This window comes from Myxine glutinosa, chromosome 7 (assembly GCF_964187855.1).
Source record: "Myxine glutinosa chromosome 7, kmMyxGlut1.1, whole genome shotgun sequence".
Taxonomy (NCBI): Eukaryota; Metazoa; Chordata; class Myxini; order Myxiniformes; family Myxinidae; genus Myxine; species Myxine glutinosa.
Window position 1 is genome coordinate 44501730 of NC_136267.1, and position 27163 is coordinate 44528892.

Genomic DNA, 27163 nt, shown 5'->3' on the forward strand with positions numbered 1-27163 from the left:
GGGCATGGTGAATTTTTATCACCGCTTCGTGCCCCGCGTCGCCCAGCTCCTGCGCCCCCTGCACGAGGCCCTCCAGGGGAAGCCGGGCAAAGGGGATATCGCCTGGACGGAGCAGATGGATGCGGCGTTTGCGGGCGCGAAGCTGGCCTTAGCCAACGCCACCATGCTGGCGCACCCGGCGCCCGATGCACCCATCGCCCTCACCACCGATGCGTCGGACTACGCGGTGGGTGTGGTGCACGAGCAGTGGGTGAATGGTGCTTGGCAGCCGCTGGCGTTTTTTAGCCGGCAGCTCCGCCCGCACAAACGCCGGTACAGCACCTTCGACTGAGAGCTGCTCGGGCTCCACCTGGCGGTCCGACACTTCCGCCATCTTCTCGAGGGCCGCCCGTTCACGGCCTTCATCGATCACAAGCCCCTTGTTTTCACGATGGCCAAGGTCGCCGAGCCGTGGTCGGCCCGGCAGCAACATCACCTCTCTGCCGTGTCCGAGTACATAACGGACATCCGACAGGTCGCGGGTAAGGACAACCCGGTGGCAGATTGTATTTCCTGGTCCGACGCACACGCGGTCCACCTCGGGATCGACTATGCCCGGATGGCGGCGGACCAGACCGCCGACCCCGACGTACAGGCCTTTCGGACCGCCGTCACGGGCCTCCGCGTCACCGAGGTACCGTTCGACGTCGTGGGCACTGCCCTCTTGTGCGACGTCTCCCTCGGCCGGCCTCGCCCCATCGTGCCCGCTGGCTGGCAGCGCCTGGTTTTTGACGCCATCCACGGCCTGTCCCACCCGGGCACGAAGGCTTCCCAGAAGCTTGTCGCTGCAAAGTTCGTCTGGCATGGCCTCCGGAAGAACGTCCGCGACTGGGCCAGGACGTGCCTCGCGTGCCAGCGCGCGAATGTCCACCGCCACACCCAGGCCCCGTTGGCCCCGTTTACGGTGCCCGAACGTAGGTTCGACCATGTGCACGTCGACTTGGTGGGACCTCTGCCCCCCTCGCGGGGTTTCACCCACCTCCTCACCATGGTGGACTGCACCACCCGGTGGCCGGAGGCCATGCCATTGGCGGCGACGGCTGCGGCTGACGTCGCGCAAGCTTTCATCGCCACTTGGGTTGCCCGGTTCGGCACCCCCTCGGACATCTCGTCCGACCGCGGCCCCCATTTCACCTCGGAGCTCTGGGGAGTGGTAGCGCAAGGGCTCGGTGTCAAGCTGCACCGCACCACGGCCTACCACCCCCAGGCCAACGGCCTGTGCGAGCGCTTCCATCGCTCGATGAAGGCCGCGCTCCGGGCCAGCCTCCGCGATGGCAGCTGGGCCGACAAGTTCCCCTGGGTCCTGCTGGGCCTCAGGACGGCGCCCAAGGACGACCTGTGCGCGTCCTCGGCAGAGCTGGTCTTCGGACAACCACTGCGGGTACCGGGCGAATTTATCCCCGACTCCACGGCACCGTGGTCCGCGGCGCAACAGCGCTCCACCCTTCAGGAGACCGCCAGGAGGTTCGCCCCGGTGCCGACGGCACACCACGGTTGCCCCTCCTCGCACGTCGCCCCGGAGCTTCGCACGGCGGAGTACGTTTTTGTCCGGCACGACGCCCACCGGGCACCGCTGCGGCCCCCATACGACAGGCCCTTCCGCGTGCTGGAGACCGGGGACAAGCACTTCACCGTGGACATCGGCGGTACTCCGGATCGTATCTCCGTGGACCGCCTCAAGCCGGCCCACCTCAACCTGGACCACCCCCCGCAAGCGGCTCTGCCTCCGCGTCGAAGCCACCCCCAGGCGGGCAGACCCCCGGCACCCCCCAGCCCCGCCGTCCCACTACCCCTCAGCCCTGCACACATCGCCAGAGGGTGTTTCAGCCAGTTCATCCGGCTTCCCCGCAAGCTCACCCTTCAGGTGCGCGGGAATTCTGGGGGGGGGGGCGCGTGTGGCGGACACAACGTCAGCGGGTAATAATTCCGCGCACCAGTGGGTGACGCGAGCGACCGGGCGTGGAAGCACGGCTCGGGCCACGCCCGGAGCAAAGGCGTAATGAGGCGCAGGGTTGAACTGGATTACATGCCCCGCCTTTCGGCGGACCGGCCACGCCCGAGGGCAAGGCGTGGCCTCGGGACATATACGCGGGCTCGAAAGTCGAGCCCGCCCAGTGCTTACGTGTGAGCATTGAATAAAGTGTTTGGTTTTGTTCAACGCGTGGTGGCCTACCTTCTTGGCAAACGAGTTGTGTGTGCATAGCACCACAAATCTTTAAAACCGAGCCCCTCCCTCATTTTTGATCCAATCGAGGGGAAACTTCACAAATCTGTTCAGCATATCAGTGTACTAAAATGTCCTTTTGGAATTTGCGATAGCTCACGTGGTTTGGCAGATATCGTTAATTAAACGAAAATATTTTAAAAATGGATATCTCTTGAATCGCTAGTACCTCAGACCGTGAGTTGGTAATAATCTATCTATAATTCCAGTAATCTCTGTGTGTCTGTCTGTGTGTCTGTGTGTCTGTGTGTCTGTGACCGCTGTTTCTCGACAACCACGGGTCCGATATACTTGAAACTTGCCAGGTATATTGCTGGGGACCCGAGGATGTGCCTTTTCAAGGTTTGAAATTAATCGGACAAGTACCTACCGAGCTATGTCCAAAAAACGCTTCAACCAATCAGAGAGCAGCGAGCTATCACGTGTGCCGAACCGTTAATGCAATGCAAGCGTTAATGCGTTAATGCAAGGCTTTTCTTTTTTTCCCTCTTCTCTTTCTACTTTTCCTTGCGATTAAATTGCAAACAGCCAAAATACGTTGGCGCTAATTGAATAATTGGCCATTAACACTAAAATAATCGTAACTGCGATATGCCAACTTCCGGACAGTGCAGCCTTCCCTGTTGTTGTTGTTTGCAGCAGCTGTTTGCAGCAAGGCAAGGCTTTTCTTTTTTTCCCTCTTCTCTTTCTACTTTGCCTTGCGATTAAATTGCAAACAGCCAAAATACGTTGGCGCTAATTGAATAATTGGGCATTATGTTTTACAACTAATAAAAACGAATTTGCGATTCATTCGCTTTCCTGCGCGTTTGTGTACGCGATGGCGATTTCTTTACCAAACTCCGGAAGCCGTTCGCTTTGGACCGAACCATTGCATGTAAATAGAGGGGGGGGATTGTCACCACTCGCAAGCCGTTCGCTTTGGACCAAACCATTTCATGTAAATAGGGGGGGGGATATAATTTTAGATATATATATAGTACGGGCATGCCCTAGTTTATATAATTCACACGGAGCGACCTTGCGGGCTTATCAACGAGGCGAGGCGTGACACATGTGTCTCAGCATACCTCAGATCAAGTTTGAAAAACAGCATCAACCGTGCATAAATTTGCATATTCGATCATTTTTGACAAAGTTATGGCACTTTGAACTTTGGTAGGGGACATGTATTGCAGCGCAATACTCAGAATGCTTGTTTTTCATAAAACTTTATATTGTTAGAAAGAGAATTACTTCGAGCTTGTCGGAAAGTTAAAATTTTAAAGATCAGACAAGAATTAAGCGAGTTATGATCAAATAACCTACACCGTTTCCATAATTTCCGGCTGTAACATGTGCACTTTTGTGGTTTGTTTTCAACGTATCCAACTTCCAATCGCGAAGGGTGCACTAACGGGAAGTTACGTAGTTCCGTGGGCGCCTATTGCTGGGGGGAAGGGCGAGGGGGGAAGGAAGCAGGAGTGGAATGGGAAGGTGAGGGGAGAGGGAGGGGAAAGATATACTACATATACATCTTTGAGGGGGGGCTTTGACAGGCCCCTCCGTTTTGGGGGAGGGGGGGGAAGGGAAGGAGTAAAAAGTTTCCAGCGCAAAGAGTGCTTCATAATCTCAGTGTTGCCCAGGTGAAAAAGGAAACTGTAATACCCCCTGCCACCATCACCAGGTGGCCCTACACGGTACACATTTACATGGAGAACTTATGCCCCTCTCCACCTGGTGATGGTGGCAGGGGGTATTACAATTTCCTTTTTCACCTGGGAAACACTGAGCTGGACTATCCCCCACACCCCCACATGAGGCCGCAGCCACATATCCTATGTTACCCCCTCGACAAAGTTGTATTTGTATTTGTACCGCGAGTAAAGTATAAAAGTGTTTTTAGCTGGAGTATCCGGTGTTGCTCAAGCGAAAAAGAAACATTAACATATTTGAAATGAGGGCAAATTTATAATGGAAAAGCAATTACATCCAAATCAGAATCCTTCACAAATGTCAAATCATCATTTTACCTTTTCATTGAATAAATGCTGGTGAATGTGCCGTTCATCACGTTTCTGAGTTAAGTATAATGACGTTCAGGAAGAAGAAGAAGCCTTACCACCAACCTCGACCACTTCCGGAATTGTTTTATTTATTTGTGTTCAAATGTCTGGTGATTGTTTTGTATTTATTTATGCGAATGTGTACTTGTATATAACTGTCATTACTCAAAAAGGCTTCAGCACTAGAGAGCGATTATTTAAAAATCCAAAAATCCAACATTTTTTTTTTTTCAAAATTGTTTTCTTTTTTTGCCTACAACACTCCCAGGCACTCACTGATGAACCTCTGAAAGTTTGACCAAGATCCGTTCAGCCATCTCTGAGAAAAATGGTGACAGATCCAACAGCCTCTCAGTCCAACTGACTCCGACGTCTCCCACAGCAACTAGCATCTATGTACGCACCTCATCAATGCCTGGCACTTTTTCCTTCTTCATCCAGTTTAATACTGTCTGCACCTCCTCCTCCATGATCTCCACTGATTCCACTTCCCCTCTACATGAAGTGGAAGCTCCAGCTCACTGTTGCTTCCTTCCCGGTTGAATAGCTCCTTGAATTAGCCTCTCCATATCTTCAATACTGCCCCTCTCCGTCACTCATCTCCTGCCACCATCCTTAATCACAACTCCACCCTCCTGCATGCACTTATTATCCTCGTCTCTGTCACAAGCGAATTCATAGACCATCTTCTTCCCATCATCCTCTTCCAACCTTTTGTGTGCTAACGCTTCCATATCATTCCTCACCTTATCCACAGCTCTCCTTGCTGCTGTTTTTGTTTGCCCATACAGGTGCAGCAACTCTGCATCCAGTTGTCCCTCTCTATCCATCTTTCCTCTTCCAAACCTCCTTTTCACCAACTACATTAGCTACTTCCCACATCTACCACACCTGGTTTCTATCTCTAGACGATGCACCATTTCCTGATGTCCTTCCACACAAAACTTCTGCATTTCCCCTAAATGCCTCTCCGTATTTCGTAACTTTTGTTTACTATAAATCATATATTAAACAAGTAATGACGATCGACACTAGCGTTCACTAGCAAGACTTGTTCTTTATTCTTCATGGAAAGAATGAATACCTTGTCAATGTAATGCTGCTTCTAATTTACATAATCCAAAAAGTAACAATAACAATATACAATTGTAATTAAAATCCCATTAGATACAAAAGATAAACCTTTAGTTTTAGGAATCGAAAGGCATTTTCAACCATGAACACTGAGCAATTGTGTTCGATAGGAATAGCATATGAGGTATAGTGTATCCCGTGTAATCCTGAAATCCCACAGATTATACTTGACATGGGGATTATAATATTAGGCTGGATGGATATAATGTAACTTCCAGTACCTTGAGTCTGTAATAAGAGGAAGCTGGGAGGATATAAGTCGAGGAATAGCATTAGCTTTGGTCGACATCAAACCAAATGAATCCAATATGGGGGTCTAATCTACCATGAAACAAAAAGATTAACATTTTCTAGGCCACCATATAATCTGTACTTAAACGTGGCGCAGACACACGGACACTGACGAAGGTCTTAGGAAATAAACTTAGCAGGATTTATACAAGACTCCGGAGAAAGTGCCGAAACATTCACTCATCTTCGCATATAAGTGAGACAGTCAGATCAAGAAGACTGAAACTTGTCAGGGTTAGGGTTAGGGTTAGGGTTAGGGTTAGGGTTAGGGTTGTGGTTAGGGTTAGGGTTAGGGTTAGGGTTAGGGTTATGGTTAGGGTTAGGGTTAGGGTTAGGGTTATGGTTAGGGTTAGGGTTAGGGTTAGGGTTAGGGTTAGGGTTAGGGTTGGCAATTGGGACCAGGAAGGGTTCGGATATGTCATGAACATGTGAATGAAGAAGAACCATGAGGGTATGAAAGAAAGGTTAGGGGTTAATGATGGAATACAGTTCCTGCAAGTGAGGATAGGAAAGGGGAACTCTGGAGTAAAAATTCCATCTTGAAGTTCTGCAGAGAAAACGATGATTACATTTACAAAAGGAGAAAATTCCATTGATGTGAGAAACGAAGGACGACGGTGGAAGTGAGACCGAATGAATGAACGAATGTGGTGGAAGCGAGAGTGAACCTTGGATATTGAAAGATTAAGAATGAGAGGGTTACCTGATGAATATGCATGACTTTAGAAGGTAGACAGGGCATGGGCAGTGCCTTGTACAAAGAGAGTCTGGCCATATTTTGGTCTCGACACTTCGTGACGTCATTGGCCTAGCCATGTCACGTGATTTTCAGGTGGCATTTTGTTACCCATTCAATTAGTCTGCATATTGCGGTCAAATTATCACGCATTAGTGTGCTTTATTGCTTTTGATTGTGATTGCAATGGTGTGTGCTACTTCCTGTTCATTCATACATTGCTTCCTGTTCATAAGAGAATTTTGACCTTTTTTGTCCCGCTCAGTATGCCATGTTTGATTCAACTCCATCAATAACTCAGGATCGATTTTCACTGAGTTAAAAATAATTCAGTTGTTATTATTATTCATTAATCATAAAATATTATTCAGGGTTCGTACATCTGGGACTGAGTTGTTTGTCGGTTTCGTGTTCTCGCCACTGAATCTCCAATCGCTGACACATGGTCGAACTCTTGGTACCTTGAAATGTAATAATTAATTTATTCACAATTGACTCAGGTGTACAGGCCCACTTATAATCCCAGAAAATAGTCAATTCCTTTTTCGCAATGTCTGAAGATTATAATATTTCAATGATATTAAGGAATACTGTTCCCCCCTCTGGGCTGGTGCTCCTGCCTCACTCACTCCTGCTCGTCTTCTCGCTGTTGAAACCAAAGCTTTCAGAATCATTGGAATCTCCCACGATGAACCTAACTCCGAGGGCCTTTCACTCACTCACCGCAGGCAGGTTGGTGGTCTTTCTGTCTTCTACAGACTCCTCTCTGGCCTTGCTCCCCCAGCTCTCTCTGGGCTCTGTCCCCCAAATATTCCTAAAGGTCGCACAAGATCTGCCTGCAACCCTCTTCTTGTGAAATTGCCAAAATCAAGACTCTCTGCTCACCTTCACTCTTTCATTCTTCTTTTCTCCCGCTTCTGGAACAAACTCCCTCACTCTATTCAATTCCACTCCTCCCTCCAGGTCTTTAAAACAGCTGTTCACCACCATCTCTTATCTTCCCCTATCCAAAACCTTGATCTTTTCTACCCCCGTTAAGTCACCCCAAATCCACTTTTTTGAAATTCCGACTTCTTTCCTGGAATTCATAGATGTGTCCATGTGTTTTTTTTACCTCTCCCACCCCCCACCCCCTTCGTGCACCACCTCTCCCCAAGCCCTCTCCCTCCCACAGATCTCCCAACGTCCCTGTTCTCTAATAATGTACTTGTGTGCTTCCCTCTCCCTCCCCATCTTGTCTCCCGCTCCCTTTATCATATATTTTATGTGTCAGTTTGACTTTTTGTGATTAATGTTAGCTCTTACACGAGCCTCGATCTTGTATACAAAAAAAAACAAAAAAAAAACAAAGCCTATCACACTCTCTCCCTCTCTCTGTATTCAGCAATATCGGTTAAAAGCACAGGTTATTCAAGATCATGATGCCAATGATATAAATTGTCATTCTGAAAGATGCAGTTGCGCACAGTAAATGAATACATATATGAAATCAAATTCATCTGGTGCCATTCATCATATATCCATGTGTGGCAACCCTCAATCTCATCCTCTTCCACTCCAAAAGATTCTGCCACCCTTATGAGACTCCAGAGCAAACAAGGAATTTTATAGACCCTTGTGGACCCTGTGAAGACCCTTATCGACATTGAGGTCCAATTGAATGCCACTAGTGAAGTGTAAATTGGGTGTGCTCACCACACCATTCCAATCAAAATGTCTTTATATTGAGAATCGGTCGAGTAGCTCCTGGGATTGAAAGGGCCTATTGCTCAGTTACTGGCCCTTTTTTTACCCCAACCCCCAAGCTACCAAGCTTCTCCCTCTTACTGCCCACCCTTGAACCTATCTGACCATACCCCCCTTCCGCAACCCCCTCCCCCGATTTGAATCCCACCCATGTCTCAGCTGAGTCAAAAATCAATTCGTAATTTGTGTCTTCATAGCTACAATTGCAGAGCGCTGGTGGTTGCTGGTTGGGTAACAAAATGGTGCCAATTATGACGCCATAGTCGAGTTGGACAGACGCTCTTTATATGCGGCACTGGGCATGTGTATTCCTTTCTCCAAAAAGTATATAAATATTTAAAAATACCATGGGGTACTGCATAATGAATTTGTTTTGCATAATGCAAGACCTAAGCTCTTGGAAGAGAGATGACGGTATAAGGGAAACAAACTGATACTGGGGGAATGACTGAATTGGAAGACACAAGGAATGAACAAATAGGAAAGAGGAGAAAATACCGTAGAACTAAATAAAGTCATCTGAAAGTAGGAGGATGGACTCAGTGTACGGTTAATTGGGGGTAGAAAAGATCATCAGCAGAGATGAAAACTGACATGAGACGATGGTGTACTACCAACTGTAAGCTGCTGGAAGGAAGAGTGGGATGAAATGGCTCAGGAAGGGATGGTTCCACAACCGGGAGAAAAGAGGAACAAAGCGGTGCAGTTGAGAAGTAAGCCTGGGTTTTACAGGGTTAACAAGGAGGGAATTCCTGGAAGAATGAATGAATCCTGGAGGAGCTGCATCGGGAGAGGAAGAGTACTGAAAGTACAAAGGAATGATGACCATAAAAGAGGAAGTAGAAAACATAGAAGCAAATTTACTAATGATCAAACTACCAATATATCCTAAGTATATTGAAACATGTTATATGTACGTAATTCCTATCTGGAAGTGTACATTATCCAGTCGTGGTGACCACATGGACTTCTGGAGATTACAGATGTACCAATAAACACCAGGAAGTGTCAGAAACAAAAATGCTTAAGATCAGTACAGAAGTCGTTGTTTTTCACTCTGCCTGACTGTCAACCACAACAAATTATACTACTTCAGACAAATTATAAATAACTTTCATAGTAACGGAAGCCTGTTGTTGGCTTTGCGGTTAGGGTGCCGGCTTGGGATCCTAGGATCCTGTGTTTGAATCCCGGTCGATTGCTGAATGAACACCAGGGGGGTTGACTCAGCCTGTCATCCCTCTGAGGTCGGCAAATTGAGCACCAGTTCACTGGTAATTACTCCTGCTAGGGAGTAATGCATTCGATCGTGTCCGTCTGTGTGTGTGTGTGTGTGTGTGTGTATGTGTGTTCGTATGCTTGTGTGTTCGTGTGTTTGTGAACAAGATATCTGGAAAAGTTCTGAACGGATTTGGATGAAAGTTGGTGAGATGATTGCCCTTGGGATAAGGAAGAATTGATTAGTTTTTGGTGAAGCTCAGGATATTATTCCGGATCCAGGAATTTTTTCGGGAATATTTTTGGGAATTTTTTTCTGTTTTACTGCATTAAAGCTTTTATTCTTATTCTTAAATGATGTTTTTCTCCTCTAATTCCGAGATATATCAAAATAAATTCCCTGACAGTAAGGGCCTACTTTCTTTTTCGTTTATTGTTTTGCGGAGAGGGGATGTTAAAGAAAACGTATTATTTCAACTTGACCCACGGCGGGAGTATGCGCTCTACTGAGTGGCGTTCTAGTTCCCTGTGTGTCGCAAGAGGCGACTAACAGGGTTGGCGGCAGGAAGGGCATCCGGCTGTAAAACATTGCTTCAAAAAGGGGACCACGGTGCCCAAAAAAGGCCAGCCCCTACTCTGCGGGGAAAAATGGCCTCCAACGGTGGTTTCATAGTAACGGGCATTAATCCCCACAACACACTTTCAACAATTGCTGCCCTTTCTCCTTGTTGTAGATTTGACATTCTTTTTTTCAATCCCCTTTGACCCTTTCCTCCAGGACTTCCAAGATGGGTAGTATTGGGCACCTCGTGGTGAATTCCACAGCTGCATGTGTTATCTTATAGTATAAAATCTTAATAGGTGCTCGTAGTTAATAATCCACTGGCCTGTTTGCCCATTTCCCATATACTCCCTTGTTGGTTACAGGCCTTTCTTTATAACATCCAAGCTCCTCTGAAACCAAAAGCTGCATTTAAAATGTCTAGATCAAACAATGCGGTCATTGGACTTTCAAATTTCGAACATCACTCACTTCACCACTTTAAAGCATTCCACAAGAACAAATATAAGAATGACTTTTCATTTTCAGGCTGATTACAAAAGTTATGTATCATAAGTTTTCAAATACGGTACTTCATAAATCATTCTTTGAACTCCCTTTTTGAAGTCCCTCCATAATAAATATCAATCTGCCTTTCCTTCCTTCCTTCCGTTCTGACTGTTGCGACAACTTCTTGCTTCTCTTTGTCCCAGAGACTTATAAGAGCATCGTTTGTTGCTCAAATTTTACTACTATTCACGACAAATCAACAAAAGTCTTCTCAATGTAATACGTCATTTAACTGAACTGGCATGAAACTCGACCGCCTGACATTACATCGTAATATATGTTCCCTTTCAAGGAACGTTAACCTGTGTTATGATTGCCAACCTATGGCTGTCTGTCCGTGCTCTGTCCTCTTTTAAATGATGAGCGGCAAGCAAGGAACCAGCTTTGGTATGAGTCTGGTGGGGTTTAAACCATCGACCTCCCAGACCCAGAGCGGAGGCTCAAACCATTCAAATAAAATCTGCCCCTTTGGGGGTCTATGGGGGGTTGCCCCCCGAAATAGGTATTTGCTTTCTTCTCAGAAACTACACGCACAATTTCGATGAAACTTGACCACAACCTTCACCACCTGTGATGTACCAAAGTTTGTTCACGGAATTAAAAAAAATTGGGGCCCTCTGAGGTATATGGGGTTGGGGGAGGGGAGGTTACCCCCCAAAATAGGTATTTTTTTGTTTGTTTGTTTAAAGTTTTATGATTATGTTAATATGATTTTACATGCTGACCTGTCTTCAAGCAACCATTGAAATTGGTTTAAAATAACTTTAGTCGGTGCAGTATACTGTTTATTCTACCAGTGAGTGCCAGGGATATTGCCCCTATGTTTACACTTATCCTAAAGTAATGCCTGCAGATATTTTACAATTACAAGTTAATCGTTTTTGGACAATTTGATCTACCTTTTCAACTTAACTGGCATTCCACGCCAGGATTTGTACTCGTCCCATAAGTCTAGTGTTTTTTTTTTTTCTTCAAAATATTCAAAGATGTTCAGAACCACTGTATCTGTCAACTAGAGGTTCTAGGGAACCTGAACTCAACTGGTCTATATCAATATGGTTAGAATATGCATAATAGAACCACAAACTATATAGTTTATATGTGCGTTTATATGTTTATATGTGCGTTTATACATGTGTTTTCAAATATCTTTAAGTGGCAAAAGGCACAAGTTTCATCAAATTTGATCAGTATTTGTGACTTTTAGAGCTTGGACGTCGTCCAAACTGATGTTTATGGGTCAAGTCATGTCATAGGTCACGACGAGGTCATTTTTCGGACATCGTCAAAACCCGTAACACGTAACATCGTCAAAACCGTAACATCGTCAAAACCCAACACATTCAAAATGTGTTGAGGTTTGTAACATACTGTCTACGCACCAAGTTTCAGCCTTCTAGCTACATTAGGAAGTACCAGATTGACAAAAATTGATTTTTCAATATGGCCGCCCTGCCACGCCCATTTTTGGGCATGCAACGCCCAAATGCAATCCCAAACTCGTCTATGTCTTAAAGATGCTGCATAACAAGTTTCATCAAATTTAATCAATATTTGTGACTTTTAGAGCGGACGTCGAATTGTTTACAGATGACAGACAGACAGACAGACAGACAGACGACAGACGGACGACGGACACCGGGTGTTGACAAAAACTCAGTTGGACATAGTCCAGTTGAGTTAATAAAAAACATCACTTTCACCATTGATGGACCAGGTCGTTTCAATCTTCGGAAAGATAATTATGGCAAAACAAATGGCCAGCACAGGCCAATCAAAACTGAGTGTTTGTTTGACATCAGGAAGTTGATGGATGTCGATGAAGAAAACTGCTCCGTATAGGTTATTGACTACAATGGTTACTATTAGAACTCCTGCTACCACCTCCAGTGAATACTTCCTTAAAAACCAAGATAGTTCAAATAGCAAACGTGATGTTAATTCCTATTTTGGGGAAAAAACCCCCCAGCTTTATATAGGTTTGTAGTTTTTCTGATAAAATACCGATAAATTTCAAGGTGTCTCAAGGTTCCTTCTTTCAACTCCAGGTGTTATTGCTTGGAAGCCTTGATTAGCCGCTATCAACTCTTGTTTGTATTTCTTTTCTCCGTTAGCCAATGCAATCCTCCCTCATTCACTGTTGCTTTGCCTATAATTTTATTATTAATGGCCACCTCTTTACATCTGCAAGTTCAGTTCTTTCACACTAAACTTCCTGTTTTTCTTCCTCGTCATATACCTTCGGCATGTGTCCTTTGTCTCCCTTCTTTCCTAACTTCTCCCCGCATACATTCCCTTTTTTTCAGGAAGAAAGTTGCTCTTACTCCAAATTACATCAGCTTTGTTACCTTTTTCTTTCCCATTCAGTTCCTTTTCTCTTTCTTCCTTTACTTCTAATCCCCTTGTTCTCAACTACATACCCTTGCATCAGCAGATTATAATCATTCCGTTGTTTTCTTTCTTCACCAGTAATGCATTCACCATTTTCTGCTGAACTCATCAGCTGTTGCTTTCCAAGCTGCTCACCCATCCGCTCAGCAAACGGAGCAAGCGATTAAGAGATGCTTGAAAAATGGTCACCGTAGTCGGATTCAAAATGATACTACAACCAATGAAATGTTCAGAGGCATACCCCTGTTATGTGTACTCATCATCACATAATATTATTGAACCGTGCATTTCATCCTTTTGTTACTTCTACATTTCATCCTTTTGTTACTTCTACATTTCATCCTTTTGTTACTTCTACATTTCATCCTAATTCTTCAAGATGTACGAACATGCAAAACCCTTGCACCCCCTCTCACTCTTCCCACAATGCACAATGGTATTTGGGTCCATATATGAGCTTGGCCGGGAGCACATCCTTCTGATTCTCCATTTCTTTGTCTTTCTTTTCCTCGTCTTCGTACTCTGTAGCCGATGCTAACACAATACATTTGTTTGGGGATGTTGTCACAAGAGGACAGCATTTGCTTGAGTACCACGATAGCATTGAGGTATATGAGGTTGGGGGAGTTGTTAGGGTTAGGGTTAGGGTTAGGGTTAGTGTTAGTGTTAGGGTTAGTGTTAGGGTTAGACGGACCGCCCGCATGGAGGCCGCCATGATGTTATGTTAAGCGGTGCCAAGCACTCGGTTCCATTGGAGTTGTTAGGGTTAGGGTTAGGGTTAGTGTTGGACGGACCGCCCGCATGGATGCCGCCATGATGTTATGTTAAGCGGTGCCAAGCACTCGGTTATGTTGGAGTGCTAGTTGTTCGGGTTAGTGTTAGGGTTAGGGTTAGACGGACCGCCCGCATGGAGGCCGCCATGATGTTATGTTAAGCGGTGCCAAGCACTCGGTTCCGTTGGAGTGCTTGTTTGAGTTGTTCGGGTTAGTGTTAGGGTTAGTGTTAGGGTTAGTGTTGGACGGACCGCCCGCATGGATGCCGCCATGATGTTATGTTAAGCGGTGCCGAGCACTCGGTTCCGTTGGAGTGCTTGTTTGAGCACTTTAAATCAAGCAAGCTGCCTGCAGAGTGGTAAGCATGCCGCATGCTAACGGAACACACCCCTGGTCTGCATTTACCTGGGCCATATATACATATTCATTCCCAAATTAAAATTGCAGGTGAAGGACAAGGCCAAAACAGTGAAATGCTTGCGTAGCTGTTGTGCACGAATATATCAATTAAGCATGGAGAGAGGCACACAAAACAAACTGAATAAAATGAGAAAGGAAAAGAAAAGAACAGGTCAACAACAAAATAATGGACATCTTTAAGATAAAGTGATCGAATGAAATATTTGGCCTGAAGACCGATATTAAAGAACAGTAAGATTGATCAAATAAAATTCTCATAGACCAAGAAATACCTTCGCAACATGTTAGACGAACATGATATACTCTTCAAGTCAAAAAGAAAGAATAAGCTGACAAAACCTGCCCTACCACAGTTTTCAATAGACTACATGTCTCAGCAAAGGTAAATTGAATGCCTTGAATTCCAACACCATGCTGCTATTGCCGGAAAGCAGACAAAGTAAATTGTGAATGTAAATTGATCTGGAGCATAACTCGGTGTTCCAAAGACTTCGCAAAATAAAACAAACACATCCAAACCAGGGGGGGGGGGGGGGGGGGGGGGGAGGAACAAGGCCATGAAATGTGCTTATTCCTTACGTTACGCCATTAATTACTATATTCTTTCAAAGCCTGGAACCAGCTGGATCTCTTCCAGCACCATCTAACCCCCCCCCCAACCCCCCCCCCCCCCCCCCCCCCGCTGAAGATTTCAAGTGTACCAAGAAAATTTCAAGTTAAAGTGTGAGTTTATCAAGCACGATAAGTTCTGCTTGCATCCTCTGAAGCTGCATTACAAGCATATGGCTTAGCTAAAAGATGGAGAAAGATCACATGTATCGTGTGAATTATACTGGGTGGTTTGCCATTGCCTACCCAAGTAGTCAGTGAAGGCAGATATTTGGAATTTGACCAGAGTACTGTAAAATGGGGTGAATAGGGACAGCAAGGTGAATAGGGACACAAACTGAAAAAAAGTTCGGAAACCTTTTTCGCTGAAAATTGATAACCATACTGATTTGTTGATATTTGGGTTGAAAGTGTTCTCTTGTTTTTTTTAAAAAGCAACTTATAGTCCCGATTAACCCCATATATGGGTTAAATAGGAATAAATAGGATTTTTATGGCTGTCCCTATTCACCCCGTTTTACGGGTGAATAGGGACAGTCACTAAATGAAATATGAATCCTGAGTTTCCAACTTATTGCGAAATTGATAGCTCAGATGGATGCACATAATATGCACCCATAATATAAACCACAGTGGCAATGAAAAAAAAATGGGATAAAAGGTTTCTCCAAACTGTCCCTATTTCTTGATTATTATTCTTTTGTATTAGTGACTGTCCCTATTCGCCCGTAAAACGGGGTGAATAGGGACAGCCATAAAAATCCTATTTATTCCTATTTAACCCATATATGGGGTTAATAGGGACTATAAGTTGCTTTTTTTTTTTAAAATAAGAGAACACTTTCAACCCAAATATCAACAAATCAGTATGGTTATCAATTTTCAGCGAAAAAGGTTTCCGAACTTTTTTTCAGTTTGTGTCCCTATTCACCTTGCTGTCCCTATTCACCCCATTTTACGGTACCTGCAATAATCCCCTTACTCTTCACTAAAGACACCAACGGCCGGAGCTTTAGTGTCCACCACCTATGAATGGCTGGCGGATGGACCGCCCGCACGTTGACGCCTCACCCTGCCCGTGAACCACTAGGGAGACAGTTTGTTGCTGGGTTGAGATCCAAACCCCTGCCAGTCCCAGATGGAATCTGCTGTCTGGATTGTTGAAAAGGCACAAAAATTCCCGTTGAATAGCAGTTTTGCCAGGTGATGTTTCGAGGGGTGCACGGCAATTGTTCTTCTGTCACTGCAGTATTTTTCTCAAGCCCCTGGAAACGTTTCAGGAATTTTCTCGTTTGCACAGCTGCTTGGTGCAAACTGCACGTGTTGGCGTGGCCATTGTGCACTGCCTCTTTTGGGTGGTGGTCGATGGTAATGCTCTGTGAAGAGATCTCTTCATTCCAAGCGCAAGGAGATGAGAAAATGGCACTGACGTGACAGTAACAATGAAATGCTCTTTCAGCTCTTTTACGAGCCTCGATTCAGTATACAAAAAAAAAAATGGACAAATCCGTTCTCTGCAGACTGCGGTCAGATATTTTAGTCACCTGCTCAAAATCTTGTAAGAAATTTGTTTCCTTTCCACACAAATTAATAGGATGAATACACTAAATATGGTGGTATAAAATTTACCTTTTCCCACTGACCACCAAAATAGGAACTCAACAAACTAGAGACTTCATAGAACACAATACCCCGCACAGTGTTCAAGTATATACTGTACTTCAATTTTAATAAAATAATGATTTTAAACATTGTTTAAGAAAACATCAAGTTCAGCGCTGTTGAAGGAGTCTTATACACCGCCTTATTTAACAAGTCCAAGTACTTCAAAACTAGAGACTTCATAGAACACAATACCCCGCACAGTGTTCAAGTATATACTGTACTTCAATTTTAATAAAATAATGATTTTAAACATTGTTTAAGAAAACATCAAGTTTAGTGCTGTTGAAGGAGTCTTATACACCGCCTTATTTAACAAGTTCAAGTACTTCAAAACTAGAGGTTCTTGGAAGTACAGACGGACCCCGACATTCGCGGCCCCAACATATTCGTGGTTCACAATGTGTGATTTGCTTCTACATTTGCGGCCCTGTGCCCCGCGTATTCACGGCAAAAATATTTTTGATCAGGAACCATGAGCGATTCTTTAATTATATATCTGTTGTTTCATTTAAAGTCTTATGATTTCTTTAGTATGATTCTACATGCTGCCCTGTCTCCTAGCAACCATTGAGAATGGTTTAAACATCATGTTACTGTTTAAAATACCCTTAGTCTATGTAATATACTGCTTTATTGGTAAGGCTAAGGCCACGAGGAGTGCTCTCGCGAGATCACAGACGGTCCCATCCGAGTGCGAAATACATATGGTCATTCACAAAATACGGAACCAAACCACAAACGTGGACCGGGAACATAGCGTTACATTACAGTCTGCACACTATTAAAGTGTGCTCTCCAAAGCACGTCTTGATCCTGAAAATAGTCGCCGTTTTAACCGCTCGGAGTTTAAGCTTGAATGAAGATATGGTATTCTGTATTATCTTACAAAGATAGACGTTGAGTTTAAATTGCATACCATAAATTTGAATGTCCTGGCATCACAGTCCTTGTGCTAGAATTTCATTTTATTTTAGATCCAAAGTTTAATCCAAAGTTTAGTTTGCAGTATTTTTTATTTTTAAGCATTTTTACTGACACTGTAATGATGCATTCGTGTTCGTAAATTTAAAAATGTTCCCTTATGAATCACGAACCGCTGGGAACCGATCCCCGTTTTTCCCATTGAAACAATGCCTCAACATTCGCGACATTTTTCAGGAACGTATCCTTCGCGAATGTTGAGAACAAGATTGTAAAAGTCGTATAAATAATTTAATTCCAGTATTTACCACCATTTTCCGCAGTGTCTATTACACCATCCTATCTAACACGTACATTAGTTATTCGTGCCTGTTGTTTGTGTCCTTTATGACGTCCTTAAAAACTGTAAATTTCATGTTTGGAATGATTTTCAATTTTCTTTTACTGCTAGGCAGGTACACAGAGTAAAATATCGTCTCACTCCTCTCTGCACATGTGCGAGCGGAACGAATTGAGAGGCAAAGTACTCTTCAACGGCAGATTTGTCTTCAGATTTGTGTTCAAAATACGACATTCAATTTAAATATTTTGTTCCTCGATCATAAACTGATAAGATGGATGGACAGACAGATGGGCAGACAGACAGACATTTTTCGCTTCACATCCGCAGGGTAATAATAGCGCATTTAGAATCTCTGAGAGACTTCGCAAGGCACTTCCCATAGGATACTTCACTACATCATACACTTCCCATATATCATATACTTCCCTACACTTCACTTCACTTATCATATCCTTCACTTATCATACTTATCATATCATTCCCTACACGTATCATACACTTCCCTACAGTTCCCTACTACATACACTTCCCTTCCCTATACAGATCATACACTTCCCATAGGCCATCACTTAAAACACCAGCCAGCCGTGGATATCTCTGTTTCTGTATTAATGGCTTCATTTGGAAGATGTAAAATGTTTAACATGAAGCTTGTGAAAATAGGGCCTTGCTTAAAGCATGAATGATAGCTTACCATGAATGTAAGGATACCAAAACTATAATAAGCTTCACTAGAAATGCTAGAAAGATAAAAGTTAAACTTGAAATATAATTTTTTTTAAATCATAAAGAAGTAAGGCAAAGGATAAATGTTTTACATCCATGGAATATCATTCACCTTAACGAACGGATTGACCACTCATATGATAGGATGTCTAAATGGGATGCTCCTGAACACCAAAATTGATCATCGGTTGGCATCATACCATGGACCAGCAGTACTCAATGCCCACATGACAAGCGGGCATCGTGAATGTTCTTGTGTTCACAAACATTTGTTTCAAAGTCTTGAAGGATTCATTAATGTGTAATTTTCAGCAAGACACCATTTGAGACAAGTTCAATGTAACCTAAGCCAGCAAGAAGCCAGATTGTAAAGCACACACATTCATGAATCAATGTGCGAAGACTTCTGCTGAGAACTTAGGACAGGACGAGGAATGCAAGTAAAAAAACAATAAAGATATTTATTTATTTGAAGTATATGAAGCATAGTTAGTTCGTTTCATTGACATTTCCCAACTTATTGGTGCTGTTACAATGGCCATATATTGATGTTCAAACCATTGCCTTCATTGGAATTGCAAAATTAGCATTTTTGGAATGAACTTCCATTAAAACTGCATTCACTCATTCGTTATAGTTACAAAATATGGCAACTCAAATGGCAGAAAAAGAAGAACGCTGTAGCCCGAGCTTCATGTCGCGGTATGCCAAGTATTGCGTTGGCTTACAAAAGATTCATTTTCCAGGCTACAGGCGTATAGGGAAGTCTTTGTGGTTGATTATATGGGACTTCAATGCGGACAGTCTCGTGACATTTGGCCACAGTGTTCAATGCACTGCATTATTTGAAGCTTCATGGATGTTTTCAACTTCCCAAGCGGTGTGGGCAATGCAACAGGGCACAGGGCGCAGCTACAACTAACTACAAATCCAGGGCACAGAGAACGCAACTGAATTCCCAGGTTCGTTCCCTACTTTTTTTTTTGGTTTTCAAAAAGTTTTTTGTCCTCAAAAGTTATTGTTTTCAAAAGTGAAACAAAAGAGGATTCCAAGATGAGATTGATATTAAAGTATGAAAAAAATGCACTTTTAAGCAGAAAATTCAACTTGGTGAATTCCCAAATCGTTTCTGTGGAGCAATCATGTCTTGTTCCTGATTGGCTATACAATACACGTGACAGTGTACCTCGTAGAAAAGTTTCCTTTAACAAGCTCTTCTAACGTTTTACAATGGTGCTTCTCTGATGTCATCAATCCCATTGCATCACAGGTCGTTGGGGGTACCATACTGGTGCTTCCAGGGGTAAAATGACCCGGCGGTGCATACCTCCTCTATTTGCAAAGCTACGGCAGGAATTGGAATGAACTGGTGAACGCTCACCTATGTATATGCCAAATATAAGTGTATTGTCAGGAAAATATTAAATAAATAAAATCATGTCAAAGCCGAAATTGCTTAGTCTTATCTCTATGGTGAAAACGTAACAAAAGTCGAGAACTTTCACCCTAATGTTGTGTTTTGCAAAGGTCAATTGATCTGACAATCATGGTGAATGCTCGACAAATGGAACTTCTTACTCAAATTGCCTCCAAATTCCCCAAACATGGGAGAGGCCATTCATTTCGAACTTGTTTTTCCTACCGAGTGAGCGTATCATCGTACGGAACATTTTGCGTTCAACATTTGCAGGTAAGTAATGGTTGCTTCGCACAACGACCACAGAAAAACTCAAAGCCAGGCTGCATGGGACCGAAAGCCACAGACAGAGACGAGTGACAATAATCCTTTGAAGTGACAGAAATTGGAGACATTTTGAATTATCCATAGGTGTTGTTAGAGCTGGTACAAGGACACAGCTGTTAAGTAATTAATATTCAGAAGGTAGGGGTGAAGGAGAATGATGGCATCATGGGTTGGCCATTTATAACTGTGGTCATGAGCATAACAAGAGGGCTGGTCAAGCAGTCAACTAAAATAGCCATGGCCTACAGCTGTCTCTTTATTGACCATGCTCAAAAGATAAAAAGGCACAACTTGTTTATTACAAATTTTAAAATATTTTTTAACATCTGTACCACACCATAACTATACAGTACTAAGTCAAAATCTTTATAAGCTGATTTGCTAAATAAAAGGCATGTTTATAATGACGGAAAGAATTAGAGGCTAACTTTTTTATGTGAATATGTATGGCCACGTGGGTATTAAACAAGAATGTGGGAGCATTTGCTGTTGCGGCGGCACTGACCTGCTAACATGCGGTAAGATGCGTCCCAATCCTTCGCCCTTTCTCCTGTCACACAAGTTTGTGCCATGCTCCCTGAAGATGATGTAACTGCTTTCGCAATGCCAGTGGTGCCAAAACTCTTCGATGCTTGTTGGCCCAGCCCCACAGTTCCCTGACTGCATGTCAGTGCAGTTGACTTATATTCAGCACCTGTCATGGGTGGGGTTGCTACAGCACTGGACGCAGAACTATCCCATGTCTCCACCGTGCTAGGCATTGGTAGGGTGTCGTGGGAAACTGAGGCACTGGCAGGTATGAAACCAATGTCGAGGTCCATGATGAGCATATTGAGTGTTTCCATTGACTGTTCCAGGTCTTGTTGTATCGGTGAAAGCAGGCGGTGTACTGGAGGCAAACCTTCGGGACTTCCTCGCCAGCCTGCATTGGTACTGCCACTGCTCACAACTGGCCATGGTGTCTCTTCCAAAGAATGCTGAGTGGCACCGTGGCTACTAGAGCCTCTGAGTGGTGCTGGTGGAATCAATATGGAATGAGGAGGTTCCTGGTGCTTTGGAACTAGGTGCTGTTTCATGTTGCTAATTTCCTGGTGGCCAATAATTTTTGCTTCATGATTGGGCAGAATCACATTGGATGGGTTATCAGAATGATACTGTGAGGATTGTGGAAAGTTGTTGCTGAGCTCCATCATTCCCTGTCTATAGTGTTTATTTTGTTGTTGCTGCTGCTGCTGAACCCAGCTGTAGGTTGATGATGATTCCTCTTCCTCAAAAGCAATAGTGTGGCCGTAACAGATGGGTGATGTGCGCGAACCTTGAGAGACGACTACTGCTTGGCTACCTATAACATCACCCCCGGGTTCCTTGTTGGATGTCCGAGGAGTTCCTCTAAGAGTAGGGCAAGAGGCCCCGTTTAGCCCGAGAGAATGACTTCCCTCGTGAGGCTCTTCAACTGTGTTGTAACCAGTGCTGTCAGACAACAGAGAGCATTGACTTGTCTTATGGGAATCTCTCACTAATCCTACATCTCCACCATTGCTGCTGCCAGTAGCATTGCAGAGGCCCCCACAGGGTCCACTGGTATTGCCTCCTTCTGTTGAGGAAAGGGTACCTAAACTGTCAACACTGTGTAAGTCATGAGGAGGTAATAGCTCGTCATCCAGGATGTCTGTTTCACGTTCAGCCAGAAACGTACTGCTGTTTTCAAAGTGTACCTGTGCCTGTATCTTCTGGCAGCATGGCCCTGATCCAAAATGTGCCTCGTTCTCTGGATCTATTTGCGTTGAGCAGGCTGGTGGTCCACCAGTATGAGGAGAACCAGGGCGCATGCCGTTCGTCTCGAGTCCCAACCCCTTCAGCAAGTCATCAAGATCACTCTGTTCTTGTGGTGTCAGAGGTGACTGAGTGTGGTGACCGTCACCAATGTTGTGTCCTTGGGAGCTCGGGGGCCGTGGTAGTAAGGACACCTGTGGCCTAAGTTCATCGGAGATACGTCCCGAGACTGATGAATGGCCAGAGTCACTGCTCAGAGAAAGTGCATGCTCGGTCGCCTCAATAGCTGTGGGGCCTCTTGCATGGGGCACCGTGCCTTTTTTTGGTGTGCACAAGCCTCGGGAAGCACTCCGTTGTGGGTCAACTAAGGTCAAAGTGGAGGGAGGGTAGGGAGAAAGAGAGTGGTTTGAAAGGTAATTGAAGTTAAAAGAGCAATTATTGCTTCCAATGTATAAATGTCGGATGCATCGAAGGATGAAAATGAACAATCAAAACAAACAAAAAAATAAACAATACAAAATAGGTGACTATCATTGAGAAATAGTTAAAGTAATAATGTTAAAGTAAATAAATTTCCTAAGATTTTTTTTTTTAAGTAGGCTAATTTCTATTCCTACAACTCACTTCCAAGGGACTAGTTATAGTTCAAATTTGAGCAAAACTTGCAAAATCTCAGCAAATTTCTGAAATTCACATTTCATATGGAGTCATAGTTTAACACAAATGAAAAACAAAAGCAGGGTCGGAAATTCAAACATACCTGTTTTCCAATAGAAAAGAAAGAAATCCTAAAGTTTAGGCTGTTGAGATATCAGGGAGCTGAAAACAAGGATGAAATCAAAGACATCTTCAACCAAAAGACGATCATGAAGCTGTTCGTAAAACTTCCTCGGTCCGCGTTTGCCCGGTTGATGAAGCATCGAACGACGGTCTCTCCCTTTTACCCCGACTACTGGCTTAAGCTGAAAAACTGTGCTGGAGGAAGGAAGCCAGCCAGCCAGCCGATCAGCCCCGCTACACAATCTCCCTCTTTTTTCTGTCTCTCTCTCTCTTGTCTTCTTGCACCTCCCACTTCCCCCACCCATCCGTGTCTTATCCTCTCCCCTTCCTCCCAATTCCCCGTCTTCCTTCATTGCTTCGGCACTGGGCGCGGCGCAGAAAAGGGCCGCCTCAACCCACGACACCAGACTCCCACAGCAAACTCAGCTAAGCACACTCAGGCCTGGCAGCGACCCAGATAAAATATTTTGTAATATCTCGGTAACTGTTGCCAAGACAATAACCAACGAGCTGCTGAGGTGGATTTTATTTCCTCCGCGATCCAAAACTCTTTCGTACTCTCAAAAGAGTGCCGAGAGTGAGGAAAAGCTGAAGAAACTGTGTTGAAAATCCATTTAGATTCCACGATTGCTCGAAAAGCAGAGAAAGTGTTATTATTTTAGAGACACTGATGGATTAAAAGTTCATTATAAACTTAAAAACAGTTGCCTGGAGTAGAATTTCAAAGTGAAATTCCATCGTAAGAAAGAAGTCACTTTCTAATGGAAGCCTCATCATAAGTAAAATGTGAGATTCAGAACCACAGTGTATATAAAACAAGGTTTGAAGAAAGTGGTTGGGAAGTGACCTCATTTTCTCCACTACTGAAAAACATCCCCATGTCTGTGGGCCGTGCTTGTCGCTGAGCCAGAATGGTGGTGCACATCCTATCAATGAGCCTTTGTGAAGTGTATACAAAGTGCGGAAACATGTGCGTGGAGACACAAAGCTACCGGGACAGAACACGAGTGCACCGAGTCGGGGGCTTAATTCTATCGTCATTGCTTTGACACCTTGAAATACTAACCGCAGCTTGCAATGTCTGTGTCTGATGCATGAAACTTAGACATTGTCCATATTGGTATGCACTTTGCCATAAAGAAGGAACCAAAACGATGCCTGAGTCAACATTTCTTCACTGAATAAGGCAGTTATGCTGGCAATGTCACAGTGTACAACCTGGGATCCACCGTTACTCGATTTGTAAAGCTAATTGACAAACCAAAAGTGTCAAATTACACAATTTTGTACGAACCCTCTATGTGCGAATATATATATATATACACGCAATTTCAAAACACACATTGGCACAAACACACACACACACACACCCACACACACACACACACACACATGAACACACACATACACACAAGATCACACACACACACACACGAACACACACAAACAACACATACACAAGAACACAAACAAACAACACATACACAAGAACACAAACAAACAACACATACACAAGAACACAAACAAACAACACAGACACAAGAACACACACAAACAACACATACACAAGAACACACACAAACAACACAGACACAAGAACACAAACAAACAACACAGACACAAGAACACACACAAACAACACATACACAAGAACACACACAAACAACACATACACAAGAACACACACAAACAACACATACACAAGAACACAAACAAACAACACAGACACAAGAACACAAACAAACAACACAGACACAAGAACACACACAAACAACACATACACAAGAACACAAACAAACAACACAGACACAAGAACACACACAAACAACACATACACAAGAACACACACAAACAACACATACACAAGAACACACACAAACAACACATACACAAGAACACACACAAACAACACAGACACAAGAACACAAACAAACAACACAGACACAAGAACACACACAAACAACACATACACAAGAACACACACAAACAACACATACACAAGAACACAAACAAACAACACAGACACAAGAACACAAACAAACAACACAGACACAAGAACACACACAAACAACACATACACAAGAACACACACAAACAACACATACACAAGAACACACACAAACAACACATACACAAGAACACACACAAACAACACATACACAAGAACACAAACAAACAACACAGACACAAGAACACAAACAAACAACACAGACACAAGAACACACACAAACAACACATACACAAGAACACAAACAAACAACACAGACACAAGAACACACACAAACAACACATACACAAGAACACACACAAACAACACATACACAAGAACACACACAAACAACACATACACAAGAACACACACAAACAACACAGACACAAGAACACAAACAAACAACACAGACACAAGAACACACACTAACAACACATACACAAGAACACACACAAACAACACATACACAAGAACACAAACAAACAACACAGACACAAGAACACAAACAAACAACACAGACACAAGAACACACACAAACAACACATACACAAGAACACACACAAACAACACATACACAAGAACACACACAAACAACACAGACACAAGAACACAAACAAACAACACATACACAAGAACACACACAAACAACACAGACACAAGAACACAAACAAACAACACATACACAAGAACACAAACAAACAACACAGACACAAGAACACAAACAAACAACACAGACACAAGAACACACACAAACAACACATACACAAGAACACACACAAACAACACATACACAAGAACACACACAAACAACACAAGAACACAAACAAACAACACAAGAACACAAACAAACAACACAGACACAAGAACACACACAAACAACACATACACAAGAACAACACAAGAACACAAACAAACAACACAGACACAAGAACACAAACAAACAACACAGACACAAGAACACACACAAACAACACATACACAAGAACACAAACAAACAACACAGACACAAGAACACACACAAACAACACAGACACAAGAACACAAACAAACAACACAGACACAAGAACACACACAAACAACACATACACAAGAACACACACAAACAACACATACACAAGAACACACACAAACAACACATACACAAGAACACACACAAACAACACAGACACAAGAACACACACAAACAACACATACACAAGAACACAAACAAACAACACAGACACAAGAACACACACAAACAACACATACACAAGAACACAAACAAACAACACAGACACAAGAACACACACAAACAACACATACACAAGAACACACACAAACAACACACACACACACACCTTTCACACATCTCCATTTCCCTTCCACACTCAGTCACGACCCCTTTTGCGTCTGAAAGAACCACCACCCAATCAACCTTCACCAACACCGTTCGACCAGCCTCCATAAACGTTCTCCAAATCCAAAGTGAGCCTTTGAAGGCAGCCTGGGTCACTCTGTCACACATCCTCCTTCTTTCTGTTCCACACACTCCAATTTGAGCAAGGAATGCATAAGAATAATTTTCAATATACCCTCTACACCCCACCTCAAATGGCTGACAATGAACTCGCCAATCCTTCTCCCGACACTCCGTCTCCAGCTCACTGTATTTTCCTCTGTTCCTCTCTTGCACTTCCTCCATGTTCTCTTCCCAAGTTTCTGAGAATTCCCCTAAGATGACCTGCTTTGTTGCACCTGACCAGATGACAATATCAAGCCGCAGCCTTGTCACACAGAACTCCTGCGGGAATACCAATGATGGCTTTAGGTCTGCCACCACCTGCCAATTCAGAAGACTGACAGACCTCTTTCCTCCAACCTCCTCCTCCTTCCGCCTCTTACCACTTGGCCCTCTTTCGTAAACACCACCTCTCTCCCATCTCCACTCCCCTCTCTGTCGATATCGATCTCATCACCTCTTGTTGCACCATCTACACTACAACCGATCCTCCACCATCTCATCCATGCCTGCTCTTGCATGCCACTTCCGATTTCCCTTCTTCTCTGGGAGAGCATTCTTCACCACTGGATCTCTCAAATCCTACACCATCATGAACTCTCGCACCCTCACCACCTTGAACTCCTCGGTTTGTGATGTCAAGGGAAACCTGAGTTTCCCACCGTGACCATAAAAAGCAATATTCATCAAACAGCATGGCACTCCAACCACCTCCTCACAAACCCACTCACCAAAACCTCCATCCTCTCTACATGCCCAATCGCAATGTCATAAACCATCAATGGCCACAATACTCGTGGCATCAACCCAAACTTCAAACACCATACCTTAAACTTTCCTGGCAAAACATCCATCAAACCTCTTCAGACGTCTCAGAATTTAGTTTCTCACCTCCTCCACCCTTCCCATATCATTCAACTCCACCATAGACCATCTTCCCAAGCTCTTCACAGGGGCCCCCACTAATGATAGAAGTACATCTCCTC

The 27163-nt window shown here is 43.9% G+C and overlaps 1 protein-coding gene across 7 annotated transcripts in view; it reads right to left on the reverse strand.

Moving 5' to 3' along the window:
* The window catches only part of LOC137431178 (tensin-3), a 391044-nt gene that overhangs the window by 104572 nt on the left and 259309 nt on the right, over nt 1–27163 (reverse strand). For all 7 annotated transcript variants that reach the window (XM_078781594.1, XM_068122190.2, XM_068122191.2 and 4 more), the window contains one exon: nt 20642–22273. In XM_078781594.1, the coding sequence (XP_078637720.1) occupies nt 20642–22273 (1632 nt within the window). The remainder of the gene's footprint in view (nt 1–20641; nt 22274–27163) is intronic.